The sequence below is a fragment of the Myxine glutinosa genome, unplaced genomic scaffold, assembly GCF_964187855.1.
Source record: "Myxine glutinosa unplaced genomic scaffold, kmMyxGlut1.1 SCAFFOLD_3543, whole genome shotgun sequence".
Lineage (NCBI taxonomy): Eukaryota > Metazoa > Chordata > Myxini > Myxiniformes > Myxinidae > Myxine > Myxine glutinosa.
In genome coordinates this window covers 747-27566 of record NW_027619635.1, presented here as the reverse complement: position 1 = coordinate 27566, position 26820 = coordinate 747, and the positions used below count along the sequence as shown (strand labels likewise).

Below are 26820 nucleotides of genomic sequence, written 5' to 3'. Positions count from 1 at the left end.
GGATTCTCTGGGGGATGGGGAGCCAGTGAAGCTTGTAAAGGACGGGGGTGATGTGGTCACGGGTCCGGGAATGAGTGAGTAGACGGGCAGCGGAGTTCTGAATGTATTGGAGTTTATTGGTGATTTTTGAGGGTGAACCATAGAGGAGGCTATTGCAGTAGTCCAGACGGGAGGTGATGAAGGCGTGGATGAGGGTTTCTGCAGCCGTGGAGGAGAGGGATGAGCGGAGACGGGCAATGTTTTTCAGGTGAAAGAAGGCTGACTTTGTGATCTGTTTAGTGTATTTGTCGAAGGAAAGGGTTTGGTCAAAGATGACGCCAAGATTCCGGATGTGAGGGGAGGTGGATACTGGGATACCGTCGATGTTGAGGGCAAAGTTATGGGTGGATTTTGTGAGCGTTTTTGGGCCAATGATGATTATTTCAGATTTATCACAGTTAAGCTTGAGGAAGTTGATTTGAAGCCAGGATTTTATTTCAGTGATGCAGTTTGTCAGGATAGAGTGGGTGTCGGTGGAGACGGACTTGGTGGAGATGAAAAGCTGGATATCATCGGCGAAGCAGTGGAATTGGAGACCATGACGGCGGATTAAGTGACCGAGCGGGGACAGGTAAAGGATGAAGAGGAGGGGGCCAAGAACTGAACCTTGGGGGACACCTTGGGGGAGGGGAGCAGTGGGGGATTTGCAGTTATTGATGGAGATGAACTGGCATCTGTCAGAGAGGTATGATTTAATCCAAGAGAGGGCAGTGCCGGTGACGTTAAAGGTGGATTCAAGTCGGGTGAGGAGGATAGTGTGATCGATGGTGTCAAAGGCAGCGCTGAGGTCGAGGAGGACGAGAATGTTGAGGTTGCCAGCGTCAGAGGAGAGGAGAAGGTCGTTGGTGATTTTGAGGAGAGCAGTTTCAGTACTGTGGTTGGAGCGGAATCCGGATTGGAATGTTTCATACAAGTTATTGTGATGGGTAAAATAGTGGCAAGAGGCTTTGGCTTCGCCGGCTCATTGCGGCTTTGCAGTCGGGTACTAGTAGGGACTATAAGTTGCTTTTTAAAAAAACAAGAGAACACTTTCAACCCAAATATCAACAAATCAGTATGGTTATCAATTTTCAGCGAAAAAAGTTCCGAACTTTTTTCAGTTTGTGTCCCTATTCACCTTGCTGTCCCTATTCACCCCATTTCACGGTACCATGTTTATTACTCTACAACATCAGAAGCCCTTTAAAATAAAGTGTGACACACACGGGCAGACAAAAGAACGCACGCACGCACAGCACCTTTTATAGTTTAGGCATTGTATAATCTATGGTAAAAGGCCTGCTTCAGAGAATGCCGCATAGTTATTTGGGCGGTGTATAGACAACAGACTGCTGCCTCAATCACTGAGGCCTATTGTCACAAAGCATGTGATGCCTGTCGGCTCAAAATCTTTTTAACAGTCGCTTTGATCATTTTGCACTGAAGGGAAAACTTATATGGAGGGCATGGGGATTGTGAATATGGCAGCTCCGCAGATGTCTTTGACTTCGCTTTTACCAGTAAGCAACAACATGGCGGCCGTAGTATAGAAATTCTAAATTGTGGGTGGAGTTAGGCAAACTGTCCAACAAATGGGTGGACCTCAGACGGACGGATACATGCACGGCTCCTTTTATAGTATAGATTCCAGACAGGAAACTCGTTGTTTTTAGGGATGTCATAACGGACACAAATAACAGGCATGGATAACTAATTTAACATGTAAATAAGGTGGTGTAAGAGGGTACGGCCTTTAAAACTTTTATTTTATTTCAATTCAATTATAAACTTGACAGTGGAGAACAAAAATTGTCTGGTTGGCACTTCCAAATACTTTCAGTTTAGCAGTACATAGACAAAATATTATGCCATTTTACACAATCTCAACCAATCAAATTTGCTGCTCGTGCTCTCAGCAATGGGGAATATCGAGATTCAGACCAAACAAAATTTACCAGCATGAGTCCTTGTCCTTTTGTTTTCATGGCAAGATGTGCGTTGATCGCCGACGTTGTCATCCGAGTCTGTACTTATTTCTCTGCTGTTCCTAACTGGAAAAGCGATGGAGGAGAGTCTGGTGTCTGTGGTTAAACTTGCCCAACTATGGAACGATGACGTTTAAAACTTACACAACCCAATCAATTATTTTTACTCTTTCTTTAAATCCCATGTTTATACAGTTGATTTTTATTGATGTTCACTTTACTTACATCATATCCTTCCAGTTGTAAAGTGCATTAATATTTAGTTTCTGGATCAAATGCACTAAATAAGGAATTTATTGATTCATTGATTTTAGGAGAGTGGAAGAATGGGAGGAAATGGCCTTAAATAATGAAGCATACAGTTGGGGGTGAGGGGGGGGGGGGGGGGAGACCATACAATCCACCATATTTTCATATGTAATAAACAGATGGTCTGTTGTGTGCGACGATGCTCACCAGTGTGTTTCTGAACACGGGGGATCATGAGGTTGAGTTTGAGGGGAATTCCAGAGGTTGATAGAAAATCTTGTCACTTTTAAAACTCCCTCTGAACAAAGCAAAATAGCACCATTCATTATTTATTCACGAGCAAAAGTACCCGGCGTTGCTGGGCAACACAGAGTTGCTTTGTGCCTGGAATATAAAGAGGTGGGGGGGGGAGAGGGAGAGAGGGAGGAGGAGGGAAGGGGAGGAAAGGGGATACAGGTAGGGAAAGGATAGGGAAGGGGGTTGGGGAAGGCGAGGGAGGGAGGAAGGGGAGGGAGGAAGGGGAGCGAGAGGAAAGCGGAGAGGTGGAGACAAGAAAAGCAGAGAGGGAGAGGGGAGGGTGAGGAAGACGAGGGTGAGGGTGAGGAAGAGGAGTGGGAGGAGAGGGGGGAGGGAAGGGGAGTGGGACGAGAGGGGGGAGGGAAGAGGAGTGGGAGGAGAGGGGGGAGGGAAGGGGAGTGGTAGGGGAGAGGTGAGGGGAGGGAATGGGAGAGAGGCAGGAAGGGGAGGGGAAAGGGGGAGGGAGGTGGCAGAGGGGACGGAATTGGGTTGGGGGAGTGTGAGAGGGGAGGAAAGGGAAATGAGGAGGGGTGGAAGTCGTGAGTGAATGGACAGGGGGAGGGGAGGGAGGTAAACCAAAAACAGAAATATAATCCAAGTTGAAATAAGCCTGTGATGGCGTTTGAAACAAAAACAAAAAACGTTTTTACCAGAGGAAATTATTTTCAAAGTCATAAAACATGTTCCTCAGCCATCCATCGTCCATCCTAACATAAATTAAATGATTACAACCTTAGGCACACAATGATGTTCATAACATTAACCAAAATCTTCTTTTAGACAACTGTATCCACCTAAAACAACGCGACCTAGCATCCAGCCAAGACCAAGCCGAGACCAGCCCATGTGCCATCTATCTATAATTCCAGTAATCTCTGTGTGTCTGTGTGTCTGTGTGTCTGTGTGTCTGTGTGTCTGTGTGTTTGTCTGTGACCGCTGTTTCTCGACAACTACCGGTCCGATATACTTGAAACTTGCCAGGTATATTGCTGGGGACCCGAGGATGTGCCTTTTCAAGGTTTGAAATTAATCGGACAAGTACTTACCGAGCTATGGCGATTTAGCCGTTCGCCGTTCGCTTTGGCGTTGCGAATGGACCAAACCATTCATGTAAATAGAGGGGGGGGGGGGGGGGGGTTCTGTGGTCGTTCGCTTTGGCTTTGCGAATGGACCAAACCATTCATGTAAATAGAGGGGGGGGTTCTGTGGTCGTTCGCTTTGGCTTTGCGAATGGACCAAACCATTCATGTAAATAGAGGGGGGGGGGTTCTGTGGTCGTTGCGAATGGACCAAACCATTCACATCGAATCATCGAATCACATCGAATGGACCAAACCGTTCGCTTTGGACCAAACCATTGCATGTAAATAGAGGGGGGGGGGTTCTGTGGTCGTTGCGAATGGACCAAACCATTCATGTAAATAGAGGGGGGGGGGTTCTGTGGTCGTTACTGCCACGTGGTTTCAAAGTTTTTTTTTGTTGTTGTTGTTTGCACGCATGTTTTTTTGCACCCACGTACGGGCACGCCCTAGGATGTTTACACACACACACCCCTACACAAATTTTTTTTTTTTTTTTTTTTTGGCAAGGAACGGGCACCCACGTACGGGCACGTCCTAGCTTATATATAGTACGGGCATGCCCTAGTATTTTAAAACGTTGATAAATTAAAAACTACAAACTTCACAAACACAAGACTTACCTTATTCTTCTCCAGACACCCTTGTATTTTCAAATATTCACACGTATCCGCAAGAAACCTGCCTCACGGTGGTCTGAACCCAACTCACATTCCCGATTAGGGGCTGAACAATCTCAGTAGGCCGAAACAAAATGGCGGCTTAAGAACCCAGCGATGTGACAGTGGGCTGACCAAGATGGTGGGCCGCCATTTTGGTCAGGCTTTTTTGGATTTTTTTGTTATGATCACTCGTTAATCATCTTCAAAAAAGGTGTTCAAACACATCCAAACACCCAGTTTACATTCATGTACTCTCTTGTAGGTCGAGAGGTATGCAAGCAAAGTTTGGGGTCGCTCGGTTTCATAGTTTTGGAGTTATGGAGGATAAGCACACGCGTGCACACACACACACACACACACACACACACACACACGCGTGCGTGCGCACACACACACACACACACACACACACACACACACACACACACGTGCGCACACACACACACGCACACACACACACACACACGCGCGCACATACACATGCGTACAAGTGCACACAGACACACACACACACACACACACACACACACACACACACACACACACACACACACACACACATATGCGCACACGCACGCACACACACACAGCCTTTTATTTTTATAGATGCTCAGAGGATTTCATGTTCAAATATGGATCTTTACCAATTGCATTGTAATGTATTGTGAAGTCGAGTAATTGTTACTGGAAATACAAAATGTTAAAACAGAGGTTTGTAAACATTGCTTATAATGTTGCTATTTCAGGTTTGGAGATGGCCTGGCTGATCCGTCCACCAAAGAGAATAGCCAGTAATGTTGAGTTCAACGTGATGTACTCTCTCACCGTGAAAGAGTCTTTTTATGAGTGGGCTGTGAAAAACAATATTCTGAGATTTCGGTACGTTCAAGAATTCATTTAATGTTTAAAATTTCTAACCTGTGAAATAATTTTTCAAAGTATTGTTACATTCATGGAAGGGGGAAGGGATTGGGCTCAGACATTCGGGTTAACGTATGGACCCCCAGTTGTGCTTGAATGCTTGTTTTTTTTAGACATTGTTACCTTTGCCAGAGGAGAGGGCATTGCATTAGACTCCGTTTGTTTGTCTGTCTGTCTGTTTGTCCGCACAGAATAAATATGATTTTCTCTGCAACCTTTGGTCCGATTGAAAGGAAATTTTCACCATATGGTGGAGATGCACCATCTCCACCTGTGCAATTTTTTAAATTATAGTTATGACGTCATCGGTCACGTGGTTCGGCCGCCATCTTGGAAAAACCGAAAAACTTTGCACCTCTATATCTCCGAAAGTGCTGAATAGAAAGAATGGAGACATGGCTCATTGTAAAGAACTCTCCATGGGGAATAAAATATGTTAATGATGATGTCATAGGTGCCTCCATTATGACGTCATAATTCGACAAGTACAAAACTTCATCCGATCAATATGAAATTTCTTGAGTATAATGTAGGAAAAATTAGTTTAGAAAAAAAAAAATAATAACGTTATCGCTCACGTGGTTCGGCCGCCATATTTATTTTAACATAAAAGCCTTAAAAACCACTGAAAGTACGAGGTCCGCAATCGGCGAGGGTCCGCAATCTCTGATTGCTCTTTCTTGTTCTTCCCTGTAACTTAGGGATCTGTGTTAGGAAATAAGTTATCCTGTGAGTTTGTGCACCGCTGTAGATGGTGTTGTTACCAGTAGTCTCATAGACAGGGTAAGTCGTCTTGTCTTCATTCTTCCTGTTGAACCGGGCAGCAGCTGTGTGAAAGAAGAAAGGAGCGTCATTATCTATTCTATGCCAATGGTCGAGAATTCCAAACCAATCCCTCCAAACCGCTGCACCCACGTTTACTGCTAAAAGGCCACAGACACAGAAAATCATGTTTGGTTTCATTAATGGATATGGCTTCACTTAACACTTAATCACTGTCCCTTGTTTTTGAATAAATAACTTGTAAGGAAGTTATGAATGTTTTTGGGTGTCCTTTTATGGTCGATTGGCCCCACCCCAAAAAACGACGATTTTATTACCCACGTGACCCGCGAATTCATCTCGAGGGTCGTTTTTCTGCGGGTACTTTTTATAATAATTTTGACCGTCAGAGGATTCTTGATCAGAAAATGTTCACAAAATTAACTTTCTGACGAGTCTGAGGTAAGTTGTGCGGCTATTATCCGTTGCGGGCAGAGCCAATTTTTCCTTTGATTACGTCACGCAGATGACGTCATTACCATCGTGATTTTTAGGGGCAATAACTGACGGATTTGCTTTTTTAACTGCAACGTCTCAAAAATCGTTTGAATTAAAAACCTTTTTCTTGTGCTTTATTTTCTTCCGAGCACAAGTTCGCCTCGTTCAGCAACTCGCCGCACAGACGAAGCCATTTTGGTGTTTTTGATCATCCCTGGTGGACCTTAATTCAGTAACTTGAATTGCCGACGACGTGGGAGTGCAACACCGTCATCATGGGAATGCAACGCGGCATTGATGGGCCAAATAGCCTCTTTATTTCCTTGTTTCAGGTCGTACAGGATCATGTGACCACTCGTTACAGTTAGTGTGTTTAGGAGTTGAGGCTGACACCCTGAACAAATAAAAAGTTCATGTCACCTTCAGTCAAAATTCAGGCCTGGCCAGCTGATTCGTGAAAGACTTGGGCCAAAAACATCTCACAGACAACTCTATAAGAAGGTTGGAATAATTGGGGCTGTTCATTCATTAGTATGGTAGTAGTAGTTGTAGTAGTAGTTGTTGTAGTAGTAATAGTAGTAGTAGTTTCAGTAGTTGTAAGGGTAGTAGTAATATTGTAATAGTAGTAGTAGTTGTAGAGGTAATAGCTGTAGTATTGTAGAAATAGTAGTAGTAGCTGTAGTAGTTTTAGTAGTTGTAGCTGTAGTAGTTTTAGTAGTTGTAGTAGTTGAAGTAGTATTAGCTGTAGTAGTTGTAGAAGTAGTAGATGAAGTAGTATTAGCTGTAGTAGTTGTAGAAGTAGTAGCTGTCGTACTTGTAGTAGTAGTAGCTGTAGTTGTTCTAGTAGTTGTAGTTGTAGAAGTAGTAGCTGTGATAGTTGTAGTAGTAATAGCTGTAGTACTTGTAGTAGTAGTAGCTGTAGTAGGTGTAGTAGTAGTAGCTGTAGTAGTAGTAGCTGTAGTAGGTGTAGTAGTAGTAGTAGTAGTAGTAGTATGAGTAGTTGCAGAAGTAGTAGTAGCTGTAGTAGTTGTTGCAGTAGTAGCTGTAGTAGTTGTAGCTGTAGTAGTGATAGTAGCAGTAGTTGTAGTAGTTGTAGTAGTTGTAGATTTAGTATTTGTAGTAGCTGTAGTAGTTGTAGGAGTAGTAGCTGTAGTAGTTGTAGTAGTAGTTGTTGTAGTAGTAGTAGTAGCTGTAGTAGTAGTTGTTGTAGTAGTAGTAGCTGTAGTAGTTGTAGTAGTAGTAGCTGTAGTAGTTGTAGAAGTAGCTGCTGTAGTAATTGTGGTAGTAGCTGTAGTAGTTGTAGTAGTAGTTGTAGTAGTAGTAGCTGTAGTAGTTGTAGTAATTGTAGCTGTAGTAGTTGTTGTAGTAGTTGTAGAAGTAGTAGTAGTATGAGTAGTTGTAGTAGTAGTAGCTGTAGTAGTTGTCGAGGTAGTAGCTGTAGTAGTTGTAGTAGTTTAGAAGTTGTAGGATGAGTAGTTGTAGTAATCGTAGCTGTAGTAGTTGTCGAAGTAGTAGCTGTAGTAGTTGTAGTTGTAGAAGTAGTAGAATGAGTAGTTGTAGTAGTCGTAGCTGTAGTAGTTGTCGAGGTAGTAGCTGTAGTAGTTGTAGAAGTAGTAGAATGAGTAGTTGTAGTAGTCGTAGCTGTAGTAGTTGTCGAAGTAGTAGCTGTAGTAGCTGTAGTAGTTGTAGTAGTTGTAGAAGTAGTAGAATGAGTAGTTGTAGTAGTCGTAGCTGTAGTAGTTGTAGTAGTTGTAGAAGTAGTAGAATGAGTAGTTGTAGTAGTCGTAGCTGTAGTAGTTGTAGTAGTTGTAGAAGTAGTAGAATGAGTAGTTGTAGTAGTAGTAGTTGTAGTAGTTGTAGAAGTAGTAGTATGAGTAGTTATAGTAGTCGTAGCTGTAGTAGTTGTCGAAGTAGTAGCTGTAGTAGCTGTAGTAGTTGTAGTAGTTGTAGAAGTAGTAGAATGAGTAGTTGTAGTAGTCGTAGCTGTAGCAGTTGTAGATGTAGTAGTAGTAGATGTAGTAGTAGTTGTAGAAGTAGTAGTATGAGTAGTTGTAGTAGTAATAGTAGTAGTAGTAGTATGAGTAGTTGTAGTAGTAATAGTAGTAGTAGTAGTAGTAGTAGTAGTAGTAGTCTTCATCGTCATCATCTGCTGGTTGTGACTCGATTTTTGTTGAGCTATTACCACAGAAATGTCCGTAAAGATTAATTGTTCTTGGCCATGTTGGTGCATTTAAAACTGCAAAAACACAAATTAGAGACTCTTTAGAAAACCTGTATTGTTTGTCGTGCTTTTTGATGCCATTCCAAGGATTCCAACAGGTGGACTCTTGTCGACCTCCCAAAGGAAATTTCATCGGTGGTGGATGATTATACAAGTTCGTTTTTGAAGTGTATTTTCGGTTGTGCAGAACAAAGGAAGAAGCGAAGAAGTTCTGTATGGAAGGCCAATGTCCAGAGCATTACAGCAATGCAAATGCGGAAAACTGCTGCGTCCACCATGCCAATATCCACTCGTGCCCCACAACCTTCATGGTAACAAGGCCGCAGGCTTATTCACGATCATGACACGTCCGTCAGATGTCATAGACTAGAGGCAAAATCTGAAAAGGGGCCTAGAAATCACTTTAGGGAGTACGGAATGTTAGGAGCTGGCATCCATGTCAGACTGTTAAAGTGGTTCATAGTGAACATATTTCAAGTGGATGCCCATCAAATTTGGCCTTTTTAAATATTATACAGCCAAAACAAAGTGGCCGCCATTATCGAAAACTCTGAAAACTCCGGATTGTAATAAAATTACACAACTTTGTATTTATACAGGATAACAATGAAATTTGCTGTATTTGGACATATTATAATAATACACACATCTTCCTCAAACGATCTAAGTGATATTTTATCTATTTCTTTCCCTATGGAGAGACAAACATGAAAAAATGCTCTGAAAATCTAAGAAAATTACATCTTGATGCATTATATTGAGCTTGTACAAATGTACGGACATACTTTGATGAAGTTCGTTTGATTTCAAAAAAAAACTGTGTTGGGATAATATTAACATCAGTCTTCGGTGGTGTAGTCCGAGTCATCTTGGGCACTGTTCAAAGGATTCCGACACGTTCCGTCAGCGCAACCACAACCAGCGGTACATCTTAGCTCCTTAAGACGACAACTGCATCTGTGAGATTCGCAATTCTTACACTGGCATTGTGTAAGCTTGAGGTAAACCTCTGGAAATGGTTTATCACTCATCAAATGAGGAAGTATATTTCCAGTTGTACCGTCCTTGTTCCATCCATTTCCCACCGGGGAAGATATATCTGGTTGTGCGATCAGTGAAGAGAGCCAAATTGTACACTGATGGTGTGCTCGCTTGATATGCAGCTTCAGAGAAGATCGGGTTGGTGGCAACTTCTCTGGTTCTTTGTGACCTTTGAGGAACATTTTGAAACGCACGTCATTGATGTTTGTGTTGTTATCATTGTTTGAATACAGTCTGCAGATGAAGCTCTCTACATCTGTCAGTGTTCTTTCAGTAAGTGTGCCGCGTCCGAGCCCGTCCAATAAGGGACAGTTCTTGATGAACGTTTTCCATGCTATTGTTTTGCCAATGCCACAAAATTGACTGACTGTGTCGCAGCCCGAGAGGGCATGGAATGCTGGAAGATTGTGGCGGGGAGCTGGATCAAGGTCTACAGCGTGCACAGCAACAAAGCTCCGTTGCTTCGCTGTTCCCGTTTGCAACCAAAGCTCTCCAGATAAGTCACTGGCAAAGTGAACGAGGAGAACAAGGACGTCTGTGTCCCTGGAACAAATGATCAGACGCTCAAACCCAAGATCTGTCACAGACTTGGCGTGTAACAATATTCTGGTATCAGCTTCATCGTGGTTTGATTTGAGGGAGTTGACGTCCGTTCCACGGGATGACTCAACCGCCGTTCGGTCATGGAATCCGCCAGATGTCACGACTTCACGATTCGGTTGAGTCGACCTTGCTTGACGAATGAGCTCCATGCTCAAAAAGTGTTCCAGGTCTTGCTTGTTTTCTGGGAGGTCAATAAATTGCCTCCAGTTGACGGGTAATGGCACATCCCTGTTGTCCACTTTGCGACGTATTGGCCGGGTTTTCCCGGTCCGTAAAATCCGAGTGGTGTCCTTGATGGTATGTGCTTCATACCTATCAAACACAACGTCAACTCTGGAGCAAGTGTCACTGAAGTGACTGAAGACAGAGGCTACGAACCGGTCTGCGAGTTGTCCAAAATTGTGGGCATTTGCAGGTTTGCCGATTGCTTGAACAAGTGCCTGGCCATCGATGATTACACACGTTTTCAGATTTGCTGTCGGCGGCTCTTTCTCTACAGTTGTTCTTGTCTGAAGGATATTTCCGAGAGCTGCTTTGTTTGTGGATCGCATTGCTCCGGATGTGTCTGCAAGTGATAGAGGAACCGGCGAAAGTTCATGGCTGAGGATTTCCTTCAGGTCCACCTCGCGTCCAGCTTCTTTTGAAACAAGCAAGCGTTGAAAGAGGTTACGGTCTGCTTTGACGAGTTTTTGTTTCAGAGTCGAATTTTTGTTCTGGACCTGATACATGCTTTTCAGCGTCAGGCTTTTCGACTGTCTGAGCTTGTCATGGAATCCCACTTTTTTCATGATGAGACGTAAGCCCACAAATTCTTTCAATTTGTCTTGCCCTTGTGCATGTGCTGTCAGAAGACATTCCGTTATTTGAGGAGAAGCTACATCTCGAGTGGCCAGGCTAACGACAGCTAGATTTTGGTGTTGAAAAATGCCGAATTTCTTCAGTTGGTCGACAATCTTCTGAACATCTTCCTTGTCCCGCTTTAGTCTTGAGGGTCCGGCTTCTTTTACATAAGAAGGGTTGTAGTCTTCATCTGTAGCATGCATGTCCAACATGGCGCTTGTGTCGTCTACTATTCTGCTCCGTTCGTTGAATGTGAGGCACCATTGATCTCTTGCTCCTTCTGATCTCGTTATTCCTACAAGACCACCGGCAACTTTGCCGACTTTGTTGACGTGCTCTAAGGCTTGATCCGTCGATAGCTGATTGAATGTGTTATTGGTTGTCTTGACCACAAAATTTCCATTCATGAACTCCTGGTGAACATCGGGGTGGCTTGTTTCAAGGATCATAATGTCAGCAAGATAAACTGCCCCCCAGCGAGTGTAGTTTGCGTGGTCATACTGAGCAAACCAGGGTAACATTGCAGCAAAGGACGATTTATGTAGGTTCCAATTTCCAGTTCTCTCTGCATGCAGGAACAGCAACAAGATGGAGATCATTTTGATGTACGTCACCCAAAATCTGGTAGTGGGTGGTTGTGTCTCTTGGAAGTCGTCCAACAGTCTTGTTATTCTGGAGTGCTGAACTGCGTCTTTCAGTGCTTTGACTTTGTTGCTGGTCACATCTCGCTCATTGTGTGCTTCCAAAGCTTCTACGACGTGGACTGATAATGTTTGGAGCTCAACTTCTTCTACTTGGTGATCTTTAGCCCATACGATGAATGTCGGCCAGAGTGTTTTCCAAACAGCTTCAAATGTTAGCTTGTGTGCACGAATAGCCCGGTTGTACGATTTGGCCTGCATGTTATTTTGAGCTGTATTCTCTCCAAAAACGGAACTTTCCGCCCACACCTCCGTAAGACCAGAGTCTGCAAAATGATTTCCAATCACACACATGAAATTCTTGACAATGTGGAACCCCCCAAGTCGCAAGAATATCGTTTTGCATTCATTACTGTTTGCCCACTGTATTTCCTTGGCCTTGCAGTACAGCTGCTGGTCCAGAGTAATGACTGTGGACTGGCCAGGATTTATAATGTTGGAAATCCTCAGGCATCGCATCATAACTGTCCACAGCGTGTCGTTCTCGTGGGCCGGGGCGTTGAGGAGCGGCAAATACCCGATTGTGCAGAGCTCGTGTTTGTCTTGTGTTGTAACTTGGTTGAACCCGGTCCACGCTGGCACATCGTCACTGTTAGAGCCATAGATGCGAGAGAGAATCCAGGCCATATCTCGGGCAGAAGCTTCGTCAGACACCTGATCATCTGGGGTAAACATCGTCTCATTCAAGGTGGCTGTGAATTTAGGATCTTCTCGAGAAGATTGGCGAGTGACTTTCTCCAAACGATGAAGTTCGGGAGGGACCTTCAAGGACCTTGACTTTCCAAGAGGAAGTACTTCCTGTTGCTGATGTTGAGGGGTCCCTCTCTGGTAAACTACCATCTGCGTCGCATGAAACGTCCCCATACCATCTAACGTTTCTTCGATAATGTCGATGTTATCAGCAGCGTATTGGCAAAACTTGTTGGATGATATATTTGAAGGGACAGGAGTATTGTTGCAATCTGCGAAGTGTTGCAGATTTTGAACTCCAAGAGTTGTGTCCAGTCTACGTATCTGGTCATAGCTGGGACAGTGTCCTGCGTGATGGATGAGTTCAATCAACGATTTTGAACGTGTTGCCTGATGAATTGCTAGGCCAAGTCCAACGTGTTTTGGTGTGAGCGTTTTGTGCTTCGACACTGCGTAGACTAGGTCTTGACTTATGCTCAAAGCAGTTCGCTTCACAAATTTATCGTCAGCCTGTCCGTCCACTTCCCCAGACAGCAAAATACTGAGGAATAGAAACAAGCTCTCCGGTACAATCTTTTCGGCACTCTCCTTACTAACTGACGTGCAATTATTTAGGCCTGGACGAGAACTGATGTCACCTCTAATGCGTAACGCGCAGTGATGCAAGGTCAACAACTCTTCTGTCTCTGAGCGCGAGAACTGGGTTGGCCTAAGATCATGCATATTTCTCTTTGTCTCCATTTCATCCGAACGCCTTTTCTGTGTCTGAACAGCGATCTTAGATGACAGTGTGGAAAACAACAATTGTGGTTGATGTGGATCGAGTTGAGGTACAAAGTTGATCTGTCCTGGAAGAAGTCGGTGTAGTTTCTCTTTGAGGCGGGATTTATTGTCCCGGTATGGTCCAGCGTCAATGCCGAATTCGCTGAGCAAAGACCTGTACCTTTCCCAAACGTCTAGAAGCATATAGATTTCACCTCGGGCCAGTCCAGTCGATACTTCAGATGCGACTTTCTCAAAGCAGATATCTCTGGACGTTTGAGTTGTGCTTGTACTAGATTTCGATGCTTTTCTATTGAACTGTACATAACACTTAAGATGATACCTGGCATCAGCAGCCACGAGATCACTTACTCCTGCCAGGCGACACCGCAACACAGGGTCTGTTTGAGCTCCTTGGAGAATTTTGTCAGAAACATCAAAGGTAGCGACCAAATACGTTTGTTTGCAACTTTTCTCTTGGCAGAAAAAGCACAAAACAGTGTCCATAATGGACAGTTTACTGCGTAGAGATGGTCTTGGTGGTGAACTTGTCTCAGGTGCACTGCTTGAGGTGGCAAGAGTGCTTTCATATTTTTTCCTGAGTCGAGTTATTTTGAACGAACTTGTAAACGTCGAATAGCAGTCTTTGTGATTCAGGACTTCAGTCTGTTTTGTGATTTCCTTAAAGTCAATGTTTTGAATTCTTTCAACAGTGTGCCAGTTCTCAGAGTCATTGTACTTCTTGCGCTCTGCAGCGGCTTCACGGACTCTTTGAATTCCGGCGTCTCCAAGGTTTCTCGTTGGTTTCTTTGGGTCTCTGTTTTGACAGAAGATGCAGAGGGTCCAGTCAGTACTTGTGTCAAAACTCCGCTTTTGGCTCTGGCATTTTACCTTGGATTCCATGTTGAAGCTCAACTCAGTTCACCACATCCTGCAAACATCAGAAATTGCATAATATGATAGCCAGTTTCTGCCGGCATTTTTACGTGGCGTCCCGACCGTGCCGTCCCATTACTGCCGTAATGTCGAATCCTATAAAAAATTGAAATTTGTGCAGCCCGACTTCACGATAGCCGGACTGCGGGCTGTAGGTATCAAACTTTTCAATCGGCGTTTTCCCGTCGTAAAGATGTCCGTGTTCAAGCCAAAAAAGATCAATGCTGCACCTGTATAGCTGGTGAAAAGCTGAAGTTCATCTCAAACATCGGTCATCGGTCTGAACATCAGGCAACACTGACGCTGAACGGAAGCGGAAACACCGGAAGTGAAGCTGACCTGATAACGAGGCACTTCCGGCCGCGCCCAACATGGTGGATACGAACAGAAAATACGTGAATCTTTCCATAATGAGTTTCAAGTTTGTGAGAGGTTTAACGCCTAATGATTTGGTGAAATTATGTTTTAAACACATATGCTAAAATCACATTATGCTAAAATAATTTATTATATAATAAATGATTTTAACATGTGATTAAAACATAATATCTTTGCATCAATATATTTAGGACAATTCATATATTTATAACAATTCATAGGTATCAATGAGATACAAATGCAACATTTCAGAACCATATTTTTGGTAAAGGTTAACATATTTTTCTTAATAGTCAAATCTGACTATTGTATATAAATATGCACATAACTTTATCAAATATGTATAGTTTGGCATGATATTTGCAGGACATCTTACTGGTATCACTGGAGTAAAATATACCAAACTACACAAACATACCCACAGTAAAAGTCAAGATAAGTCGCGTGATTTGAAAATTAACAGAGTTCAGCTTTGAGATTTTTTGTACATTTTTGTGACTGATCTGTATATAACTTTATCAATTCGTTATGGAATGGCCTAATACTTCTTGGACACTTTACTGGTATTGCTGCGATGATATATGTCAAATTTCAGAACCACAGCTTCAGTACAACTGGAGTTATCAGACATTTTCTAAGTTATACATTTTCTATTTGTCCGGCCATTTTGTTTTTGGTATTAAAAAATTAAAAAGGCCCAAATCAATGGGCATCCACCTGAAATATGTTCAGTATGGGTCATATTAACTAGCTGACATGGATGCCTGCTCCTAACATTCCGTACCCCCTGAAGTGGAATTTGAACATTTTTCCACCAGTCTATCAGGAAATATTACGTGGTTTAAAATCTGGGATGGTCTGAAAACCACATAATCCTGAAATTCATTCTTTCCTCATCTTCTGCAGGTGGATGGTGGCATTTGTGGACCATGGATCCCAGACGATGGGAAAATCTTCACACACACCATTTCACTGATCGGTCTCATGAGTCGGTGCAATTGGACCGCCAAGGTCTTCGCATTTAAATGAATTGGGCATTAAAATGTCACATTGTCACCTTCACACGTGAATCATGTTAATGTTGTTTCTCATCAGTAGAGGCGAAAGTTTGTGCCACAACATGTTCTATGGTTTCGTGCTGCTTGCATCTCCTTTTCCTTGTTTTGTTGTTGTTGTTGTTGTTGTTGTTGTTGTTGTTGTTGTTGGTGTATCTTGTAATTCTTGCAGGAATGATGAATGTATTGCAATTTTAACTACCACGTGTAATTGAGTTTGCTGTGTAATGTTTTTTGAGTCGTATAAGCATGTGCTGTGCATTTGGGTTCCAAAAAATAGAGCATATAAAACATGCATAATTGGAATAACGGTTCCCACGTATCCACAAGCTTGTCCGTTGTCATAACAGGTGCTCTGATTGTGTCGTGCAGGTAGTTCTATCTCACACTGGAGTCACGTCATTAATTGCTCATGTCCGAGTGGGTCACATGCAGGCAGCTCTTGAAGCTCAGACTCTTGTCCTGCCAGCCACAGGTAGGTGTATATTTGGTTCCGCTATTTTTTTTTAAGTTCTGTCGCCAAAGCTTTCGGGGCAGAAGTCCTTTTTATAAGCTCAGCTCACCTGGTCTTGTCCCATGTCAAACATGAGGGAACATGTACATCGGTTTGCCGTTGCCTTCCCAGCAGTAGTTAGGCAATTTCTTTAGTCTGTCTATCAATCAAACAAAATTGAAAATCCTTCCAAACAGGAAACTTACTGTTTTTAAGAACGTCACAAAGGACACACACAACAGGCATGAAGAACTGATGCAACATGTTAAATAAGGTGGCGTAAAAGACGCTGCGTCAACGGCGGTAAACTTCCGATTTTTTTTTTCCTACAGCCTTTAGGAAAAAGTGACCACGTGACCTATGACTACAGATCACGTGACCTATGACGAATTATGACGTCATAATTGAGGCACCAATTACGTCATCATTAACAACACTTAGTCCCCATGCGGAGTTCTTTACAATGAGCCACGCTTCAATTTTTTTCCATGGAGCGGTTTCGGAGATATGGAGGTGCAAAGTTTTTCCAAGATGGCGCCTGTACCACGTGACCTATGACGTCATAATTATCACTAAAAATTCTAAAGGAGCAGACGCTCCTATGGTGAAATCCTTGTTTTACTTCAATTAAATTATATACTTGAACACTTTGACTTTTTCAAAAATCTTCCGTTTAGCAGTACCTGGACAAAATATTATGGCATTTTACATAATTATCTGACCAATCAAATTTGCCGCTCACAGACCCCGCCCATGTCCTCGTTTCTCAATACTGCACAGCATAGAGTTATATGAATTCTCTAGTTTAAAGAAGCAATAAATTAATGGTGCATGTCCTTCTGCAATGTTGCAGAATTTCATTGTCCGTGAACATTAATGATTAAACCTTTCAGGTAGCACCTTCTTCTAGCAAGATGGTGTTCATGCCACTGTGCTTTGACTGTGTGACGGTTCTTGAATGCCATCTTCCCAGACAAGTGGATCAGTAGATGTGGACCAATTGCTTGGTCACCTCGTTCACCTGAGTTGCTCCAATTGAACTACTTTTTATGGAGCTATGTTAAAATTGTTCATTCATTTTGTATGCTGCCCGTGGCTGTTGGTTGCATCATTGTTGGGAGCTCAGCTCTGCTGCTGATGCAGTGCCCCCCTGTAGATTTGGACAGGGAGTTAGAATTTGGTCAGGATGCCGGTGATAACACACCTACTCTTCACTAAGGATGCAGTGGGATCTTTAATATCCACCAGCTAATGTTGGCAGATGGAACATTCGGTTAAATGTCCATGTGAGGGATGGCACACATGTTGATGCATCACCTTGCCTGTGAGACACCAGGATGACAATTTAGAGCTTGGTCAGGCATTTTGGTCAAAGATTCAAACCCATATGCTAGACAGCTCAGAGGCAAGTAAGTGTGCATACCTCTCGGCTATCCTACTAGCCAATAAAACTGTTGTTTACTCATCAAAATCACATTATATTGATGAACTTATGGCTGGGATCACCAAATGCAATTTTCTTGTAACTCCATTCTCTTATTTTCTTTTATCCTTCCCCCTTAACACCCAACCTCCCCCCCCCCCCCCCCCGCCCACCACCCTCCACCTCCACATCCCTTTCCCTCAACACTTTCCTACTCCCATGTACTCGTGCAGTGTGTGGTGATGATACTTGTGAGGAGGATGAGGACTGCAAAACTTGTCCTGCCGATTGCGGTTCTTGTCCGATGTCTTTGGGCACACGTGCTGCTATTGGTGTGCCAATCTCGCTGGTGTGCACGGCGTTCTTCCTCACTGTAATGGTACTTGCCTGGATACACTTTGAAAACATATTTGAACAAATTAATAAGCAGAAGAATAATAATAATTTTCTGGCCATCATCTAATCTCAACACGAAGGTTGCAGTAACCTGATGTAATAGCTGTGAGCTCTTTTATCTGGGTGGCTAATAATGATAAGAAGGAAGAACCCTTGGGTGGTTTTCACCTTGGGTTGAACAATTGATGGACAGTTCTTTGGCTTCCCAATCAGTGGGATTGTCTCTGTGGAATGCTCGTAGAACTATCTCTAAGTTCCTCTGGAAGGTTTAAAAGACAGAAATGAAGCTACCAAAGAAACTTTCCCAAGAAAACCAGGCATCTCTGCTAAAGAAAGGTTCCAGGGGGAGACTGGAGGAGAGCACTATGATGCTTGTGGAACTTGAATCAGATTTCAAACACGAGTATGGACAAATTTTCTATGATATTTATTGTAACGGAATCCGTCTTTACAATCCCGATTCCACTAAAAAATAACTTCACAGGCCAGCTGAGAGGTAGGGAGGCCTTATTTATATTTGAGTTGAGATACAGACATTAAGAGGATGACGACAACAACCCAGATTTCAAACTACGATTAGGAATTTGGTGCAATTTGGCTTCACGCACGCTCATCCAATGTATGCACCTATTCTATTTCAAGAAGCAAGAGGATCAACGTGAGAACCAAAAAAAAGTACACCTCCATTACAAAACAAACAAAAAAGAAAAATCACAGATGACAAACCCTCGCCAGGATGTATTTTCAGTAGTTTTTAAGGCTTTTGTGTTAAAACAAATATGGCGGCCGAACTACGTGACCGATGACGTCATCATTATTTTTTTCCCCCCACTAATTTATTCCTAGATTATGCTCAAGAAATTTCATCTTGATCGGAAGAAGTTTTGTACTTGTCAAATTATGACGTCATAATAGAGGCACATATGACATCATAATTAACAGATGTTACTCCACATGGAGAGTTCTTTACAATGAGCCATGTCTCAATGTTTTCGATGCAGTGCTTTCAGAGATATAGAGTTGGAAATTTTTTCGATTTTTCCAAGATGGCGGCCGAACCACGTGACCGATGACGTCATTATTTTTTCCCACCACAAATTTATGCCTACATGACGCTCAAGAAATTTCATCTTGATAGGATGATGTTTTGTACTTGTCGAATTATGACGTCATAGTGGAGGCACCTGCGACATCATCATTAACATATTTTATTCCGCATGGAGAGTTCTTTACAATGAGCCATGTCTCAATTTTTTCTATTCAGTACTTTCGGAAATATAGAGTTGCAAAGTTTTTCGGTTTTTTCCAAGATGGCGGCCGAACCACTTGACCTATGACGTCATAATTATCATAAAAATGTATGCAGGTGGATTTGCACCTATGGTGAAAATTTCCTGTCAATCAGGATCAACGGTTGCAGAGAAAATCATATTTATTCTGTGCGGACAAACAAACGACAGACAAACAGACAAACAAACGGACTCAAATGCAATACCCTCTCCTCAGGCAAGGGTAACAACGTGTGATGAATAATAAGTAAGGAGATAGAAAGAATTGTGGCAGTGGGTAGACAGGTGCTTATATTACCTACGTAGCTGTAAAACACAAGCGATCGCCCCTAACTTCAAACTATCTTCATCACATAGACCTACACAGGACAGAAATACAAGGGGAAGGAAAAGTAGAGAAAGTTTGTGCAATTGATTGAAGAACTTTGCGCTGCACAACACAGCTCACAACGGTTCCATCATTCTCACTGCATGAACTGGGCATGAGCTCTCCCTGTGGTGGTTCCAAAGTGCCAGCTTCAGGATCTGGGCATGAGCTCTCCTTGTGGTGGTCCCAAAGTGTTTGCTGCAGGATCTGGGCATGAGCTCTCCTTGTGGTGGTTCCAAAGTGCCAGCTGCAGGATCTGGGCATGAGCTCTCCTTGTGGTGGTCCCAAAGTGTTTGCTGCAGGATCTGGGCATGAGCTCTCCTTGTGGTGGTTCCAAAGTGCCAGCTGCAGGATCTGGGCATGAGCTCTCCTTGTGGTGGTTCCAAAGTGTTTGCTGCAGGATCTGGGCATGAGCTCTCCTTGTGGTGGTTCCAAAGTGCCAGCTGCAGGATCTGGGCATGAGCTCTCCTTGTGGTGGTCCCAAAGTGTTTGCTGCAGGATCTGGGCATGAGCTCTCCTTGTGGTGGTTCCAAAGTGCTTGCTGCAGGATCTGGGCATGAGCTCTCCTTGTGGTGGTTCCAAAGTGCTTGCTGCAGGATCTGGGCATGAGCTCTCCTTGTGGTGGTTCCAAAGTGCTTGCTGCAGGATCTGGGCATGAGCTCTCCTTGTGGTGGTTCCAAAGTGTTTGCTGCAGGATCTGGGCATGAGCTCTCCCTGTGGTGGTTCCAAAGTGCTTGCTGCAGGATCTGGGCATGAGCTCTCCTTGTGGTGGTTCCAAAGTGCTTGCTGCAGGATCTGGGCATGAGCTCTCCTTGTGGTGGTTCCAAAGTGCTTGCTGCAGCATCTGGGCATGAGCTCTCCTTGTGGTGGTCCCAAAGTGTTTGCTGCAGGATCTGGGCATGAGCTCTCCTTGTGGTGGTTCCAAAGTGCCAGCTGCAGGATCTGGGCATGAGCTCTCCTTGTGGTGGTTCCAAAGTGTTTGCTGCAGGATCTGGGCATGAGCTCTCCTTGTGGTGGTCCCAAAGTGTTTGCTGCAGGATCTGGGCATGAGCTCTCCTTGTGGTGGTTCCAAAGTGCTTGCTGCATGAACTGGGCATGAGCTCTCCTTGTGGTGGTTCCAAAGTGCCAACTGCAGGATCTGGGCATGAGCTCTCCTTGTGGTGGTTCCAAAGTGCTTGCTGCAGGATCTGGGCATGAGCTCTCCTTGTGGTGGTTCCAAAGTGCTTGCTGCAAGATCTGGGCATGAGCTCTCCTTGTGGTGGTTCCAAAGTGCTTGCTGCAGGATCTGGGCATGAGCTCTCCTTGTGGTGGTTCCAAAGTGCTTGCTGCAAGATCTGGGCATGAGCTCTCCTTGTGGTGGTTCCAAAGTGCTTGCTGCAGGATCTGGCCTTCAACTCAAATTTGCGGTGCCATTTTCCATGCCACACGACTCGACTGTGTCTGATCGGAGCCCACGACCCTCTCTTTCTGGCTGCTACACCAAATCTCTTCTTTTCTGACGTCCTGTGCGACCTTTCTTTCACACCTGCCCTGAGAGCTCGAATCTGATGGTGGTGGATGAGAGCGAACCAACCAACTGGTGCACAATCGGCCAAGTGACATTATGCAGTGTGCTTCACGCACCTCGAAAGCCGTTAGTCAATGGAATTCTCGTCAAGCCTCGGCGTTCTAAGACAATTGGTCAAAAATGTGCACAAACCGGTCAAAATGTAATTTTCCATCTCTCATGGTATTTCAGCACAATAAGTTGGTTGGGAACACCAGTGTAAAGTCACTTAATATAGGGCATTGGGCCACCAAGTGCATATTGTATGTCCTGTCTGCTGCATTAGATCTCCTTGGCTAAAACATTCTTTCCATGCCACAGGAGCTCTTGTGGTTACCCTGAAACATCCTCACCACACTCCTCACCAAATCAAACTTGGGACTCTTTCTCAGCATCCTTTTAATGTGATACTTCAGCACTGTTCACCAAAGGCCCTCTTGTTAGGTAACCGGATCTTCAAACTTACTAAACGATGCCCTTCTGGCATTTACAATGGCTGTAGCCACTGCAGAGCTCCCATGGCTCACACTGAGATGAATATTGATGAAGACAATTATTGTAATACGTTAAATGTCGTGGAATCAAACTCAGACCTCTTGCAATAATTGAGGCTTTATTGAACTATTTCTCTACCCATTCCTACAACAAAAGAATGCAGATTATTAGTTCCATAAAAAGAGAGAGTCGAGAGAGAGGAAGACAAATGATGAATTGCGAAAGATGATGGGAATAGAGCCTGTGATTGATGCTGTGAAGAGGAACAGGTTAAGATGGTTTGATCATGTGTTGAGGAAGGATGAAAGTGACTGGTTGAGAAGAGTGATGGAAATGAATGTAGAAGGAAGTAGAGGACGGGGAAGACCGAGAAAGACTTGGCTAAAGATGGTCGAAGAAGAAATGCGGGCAAGGGGGTTAAGAAGGAGAGATGCAGAAAATAGGGCAAGATGGAGAAGATTGTCATGGGGACCGCTAACCCCCGCTCTAGCAGGGAAAATGGCCTTAAAATGCATGTTGTTGTTGTTGTTGTTGTTGTTGTTGTAGTTCCATAAAAAGGCAATCAAAGCATACATCTATTTCTAGTTCCTTGCAAGCAAGCCTTTACGTACCTGTTAAATCTCAGTAGTCTACAGCGCTGGGATACAGTACGCCACCTCTCGTGCACCGAATGGACACAGTCTATATAAGCTCCCTCAGGGTCATCCCTTCACACGGATAGTCTCTCCACTCAGCTCGAGACAATACAACATATTTCACCACAGTATATAACCAGATTAAGATACTGTATTTAACGATGAGTACATTCACCATAGTAACAACAACACTATCAGAGCAAGTCACTCCAGCCTCAATTTAGCATCTGCTGCACTGTTACTTCACTACGACTACAACTTCTTCAACAGCCAAAATTATTCCCACCTTCTGGTTTTTGGCTGCCTTCCACCAACCTTCAACTGAAGGTGATTTGGGCAGTAATTTGCAATTTGTTCAAGGTACTGGCGATAACTCGTCTCATAATGAAAGACGGCATGGGATATTTAATGGCCATAAATCAGTGCTCTTGATGGGACACCCAATTTAATGTCCATCCAAGGGACGGCACACTTCCTCATGCAATGTTCTGTATGTGAAACACCAATCCAACTGTTTATAGTCGTATTGGGAATTAATCACAGATGAGGCTGTTATGCCTGCACCGACCTGCTGGACGATCTCCAGCACAGACTATGTTTTTGAAACCTCGGAGGAAACTCTTAGAAAGTTCCAAAACATTTCCACAGAAGGCTCCATTGATATGTATGAAAATGCTTCATAAAAACTGCCGCAACCTCTCCCTTCATGAAGGAGAATTTGAAGAACCTACAAAAATTACATCATGCTTCTGGAACTCTCCTGATTACATGTTAGGATGATAAAACAACCAGCTTAAACTTTCTATGAACATCAATAAGTATTTTTGTTTACACATTGAGGTTGCGAAGTCTCAGTGCACACTTTTTAACAACCAACAATCAACTGAATCATCATTTGCTCCTGTTGCAATCACAATAGATCTTACATTGAGCAATTTTTCTTCTTTTGTAGTTTTTCGAATATCAGAAGCAGAAACTTTTATGGGATGAGAGTTGGATAGTCAGTTACAAATCACTCTGCAATGGTAAGTGTGAGTGTGTTTGCTTCTTTGTACCAGCCTCTGTTCTACACAATGCATGTATCTACAGGTAGTGGACAAAAAAAAAATGGAAACACCAATGTAAAGTCACTTAATAAGGCGTTGGGCTGCCACGTGCGTATAGTATGGCCTGCATGCGCCGTGGAATAGACCTTTCTTCAAAACCAAAACCCGAACGCAGTTATGGTGCCTGTTCTCCATGCCGGGGTCCTGGGAAGGGAAGAGACGACACTAGGAATGAGGGGAAGAGGGGAGGGAGGGAAGTGGTAGCTGGGGTAGCACGGGGCTCTTCCTGCCTGCTGGGTGATTCCCACCTTGCAGGAAGGCCGGGAAGAAGCAGGAAAGGAAAGTCAAACGAAAATGCAGGACAAACGAGACAAAAAGTATAAGATAAACAAACAGATGAGATGGGGAAATAAAAAGTGTGCAGAACAAACACAACAGGATAACAAGTTGCTCAAGGTGAGAACCGAGGCCCGCTCCTCTTGCAGCCATGCTAGGCATAATTATCGGCAACCAGGCCTGTGCAGCATTGTTATACATGACCCTAAGCATGCTGGGATGTTATTTGCTTAATTAACAAACGGGCGACACCTGTGTGGAAGCTGTTCCTTGGTGTCCCTCATTTACCAAGGTGTTTCCATTTTTGTGTCCATTACTGTACATGAGCTATTGAGACAATTTTGACATAATTAATCACTAAAATTACAGGTTATAATTCAACTGGACCAGTTACTGGTGTTTTACAAGTACGTTGATTCCTTTAAGATTATACCATTGAAGGCAAAAAAAAAACATTTTTTTACAAATATACAAATGCATCAATTAAAATGTTTGTTTCCTAGTATTGTATATATGTACCAAGTTTGAACGTAAATGGACTTGTCATAGAGAAGATATAAGCTCCCCATTACACTGAACACAGTAAAAACAACACTGAATCACAGTAATGCACTTTTTGATAAAATGTCTTGATTGAAAATATGCAAAACTATATATGTACATGTTGCTTGATATATGAACATTACATTGGTATACATTACATAGCATTATATTATGCATGGTTACCATGGTAACCAGATGCATACAAATGATGAATTACCACTTTACAGCTTATATCTTCTCTATGACAAGTCCATTTACGTTCAAACTTGGTACATATATACAATACTAGGAAACAAACATTTTAATTGATGCATTTGTATATTTGTAAAAATATGTTTTTTTTTTGCCTTCAATGGTATAATGCCCCCTTAAGATGCATTTCCAGCAGAATGATCAGTTCTTTGTTTAAGAAAGCCATCAAATCCTTACCTCCGGCTACAGCTGGTAAAGCTGTTCATGCTTACGTACAACCACTGCATTTGTATAATTACAGATTCTGAACTACATGACTCCGACAGCAGTTGGACCAGTGAGCAGAAGCAGGAGGTTCTCAACAAATCATCTTCCAGCGAAGCCACATACCTGGCCTTGGGGCCTATGGATGGAACAAATCATCAGAACTTAATTTCCACAGCTATCATGTGAGCCAAAGGAATATAGTCATGTTTACACGTGTGTGTGTGTGTGTGTGTGTGTGTGTGTGTGTGTGTGTGTGTGTGTGTGTGGAATATAGTCTGTGTGTGTGTGTGTGTGTGTGTGTGTGTGTGTGTGTGTGTGTGTGTGTGTGTGAATAAAAGAGAGAGATAGAATTGTGAGGAACAGCAATGAAAAAACGAGATGTGTGTTACACACACACACACACACACACACATATATATATATATACTGTATATATATATATATATATATATATATATATATATATATATAAAGGAGTGTCTGTGTGTCTGTGTGTGTGTGTGTGTGTGTGTGTGTGTGTGTGTGTGTGTGTGTGTGTGTGTGTGTGTGTGTGTGTGTGTGTATATATGTGCGTCTGTCTGGATGTCCGCTTATAACTCAAGAACTACACATCGGAGAAAAGTTTTAGACACAGATTCGGAATCAGCATAAAATCCTGGTGGTTATAGGCTACGTTTTATTTTAATATCAATGGTTTAAAAAAACCGCGCCACCTGCAATTCCATGGTGGTTTGTGGCGGCGCTAGACGTTCGGGGTGTATTGCAATGGTTTGTCGGGTTTGGCTGTGGGTCCAGAATAGCTCCCATTTCCTCATGTTCTTCCACTTTTATTTTGATTCTTCTGTTACAACGCCTTCCTTATCTACCTTATATCCCCCCGACGAGGCCTCTACATAATTTCATGCGGCAGAATTTCGTGCATTTTGAGTGAAAGAAGTGAGACGAAGTTGTAGGAGGAAGAAGAGGCGCGGTAACTGTGGAGGCCACGATCGTGAGTGGAAATGGCGGGAATTGCGTTTGTATCGCAAAGTAAAGGATCTGCATTCATTTCTGAACTTGCATTGGTGGATTGTTATACATCTGCATTATTTTTCATAAAAAAACTTTATGTTGAAGCTTGAAGGCTCCTCCCCCCCTCCCCTCCACCCTACCCCCTCCCCTCCACCCTACCCCCCTCCCCTCCACCCTTCCCCTCCCCATCCCTTCCCCTCCCCATCCCCCCCCTCCCCATCCCCCCCCTCTTCTCTCCTCCCCTCCTCCCCCTCCCCTCCTCCCCTACCCTCCCCCCCTCCCCTACCCTCCCCCCTCCCCTCCCCCTCCCCCTACCCTCCCCCTTCCCCCCTCCCCTCCCCCTTTCTCCTCCCCCCCTCCCCCTCCTCCCCTCCCCCCTCCCCCTCCTCCCTCCCCCCTCCCCCCTCCCCCTCCTCCTCCTCCTCCCCCCTCCCAAAGTTCCACTGATGGCGGTTCTCCACTGATGATATGAAGGTCGCATAGTGACTGATATAAAAACCGAAAGGGTCACAGAGTTACAAGTGTATGGAAAGCCTCACTGCGTTGCCCTGATGAAGCCCCAACAAGGGCGAAACCAGGTCGGTAACTGTGAGTTTTGCATGCACTTGTGACAGTATCTGTATTTATAATCCGTAATGACGCACTGCTAGATGGTTCCTCTGGAACTTTGCAGGCAAGGCGGACGTGCATGGCGATGACGTCATGTTGTCCGCTCATTAGGTTGGAGACCCAGATTACAGATACCATTATTAGTAACTCCCAACCCCAACCAGGTCGACTCCATATGATGAGTGGATACCAGAGATAACGTCACCGCGTGGCAGGCGGTGCGTATCGCTCCCAGCAAGGTGCAGCAGCAGCTGTATGGGACACCTTGCTGGCGGTTCTCCACTGATGATATGAAGGTCGCATAGTGACTGATATATATATATATATATATATATATATACAGTATATGCAATATATATATATGCAATATATATATATATATATATATATATATATATATATATATATATATATGTTATATGTATATATATATATATATATATATATATATATATATATATATATATATATATA

The 26820-nt window shown here is 43.5% G+C and overlaps 1 protein-coding gene across 1 annotated transcript; it reads left to right on the top strand.

Moving 5' to 3' along the window:
* Window positions 1-2451: 2451 nt before the first annotated feature.
* Window positions 2452-24908, top strand: LOC144889414 (uncharacterized; the record flags this gene model as incomplete). The annotated part of the gene is made up of 11 exons (XM_078769628.1): window positions 2452-2515; window positions 3330-3395; window positions 4502-4560; window positions 4881-4944; window positions 5037-5169; window positions 8880-9003; window positions 15550-15654; window positions 16071-16173; window positions 17848-17993; window positions 23295-23367; window positions 24761-24908. Coding segments are annotated over exons 1-11 (1085 nt in total), but the record flags the coding sequence as incomplete, so codon positions are not given.
* Window positions 24909-26820: the final 1912 nt, after the last annotated feature.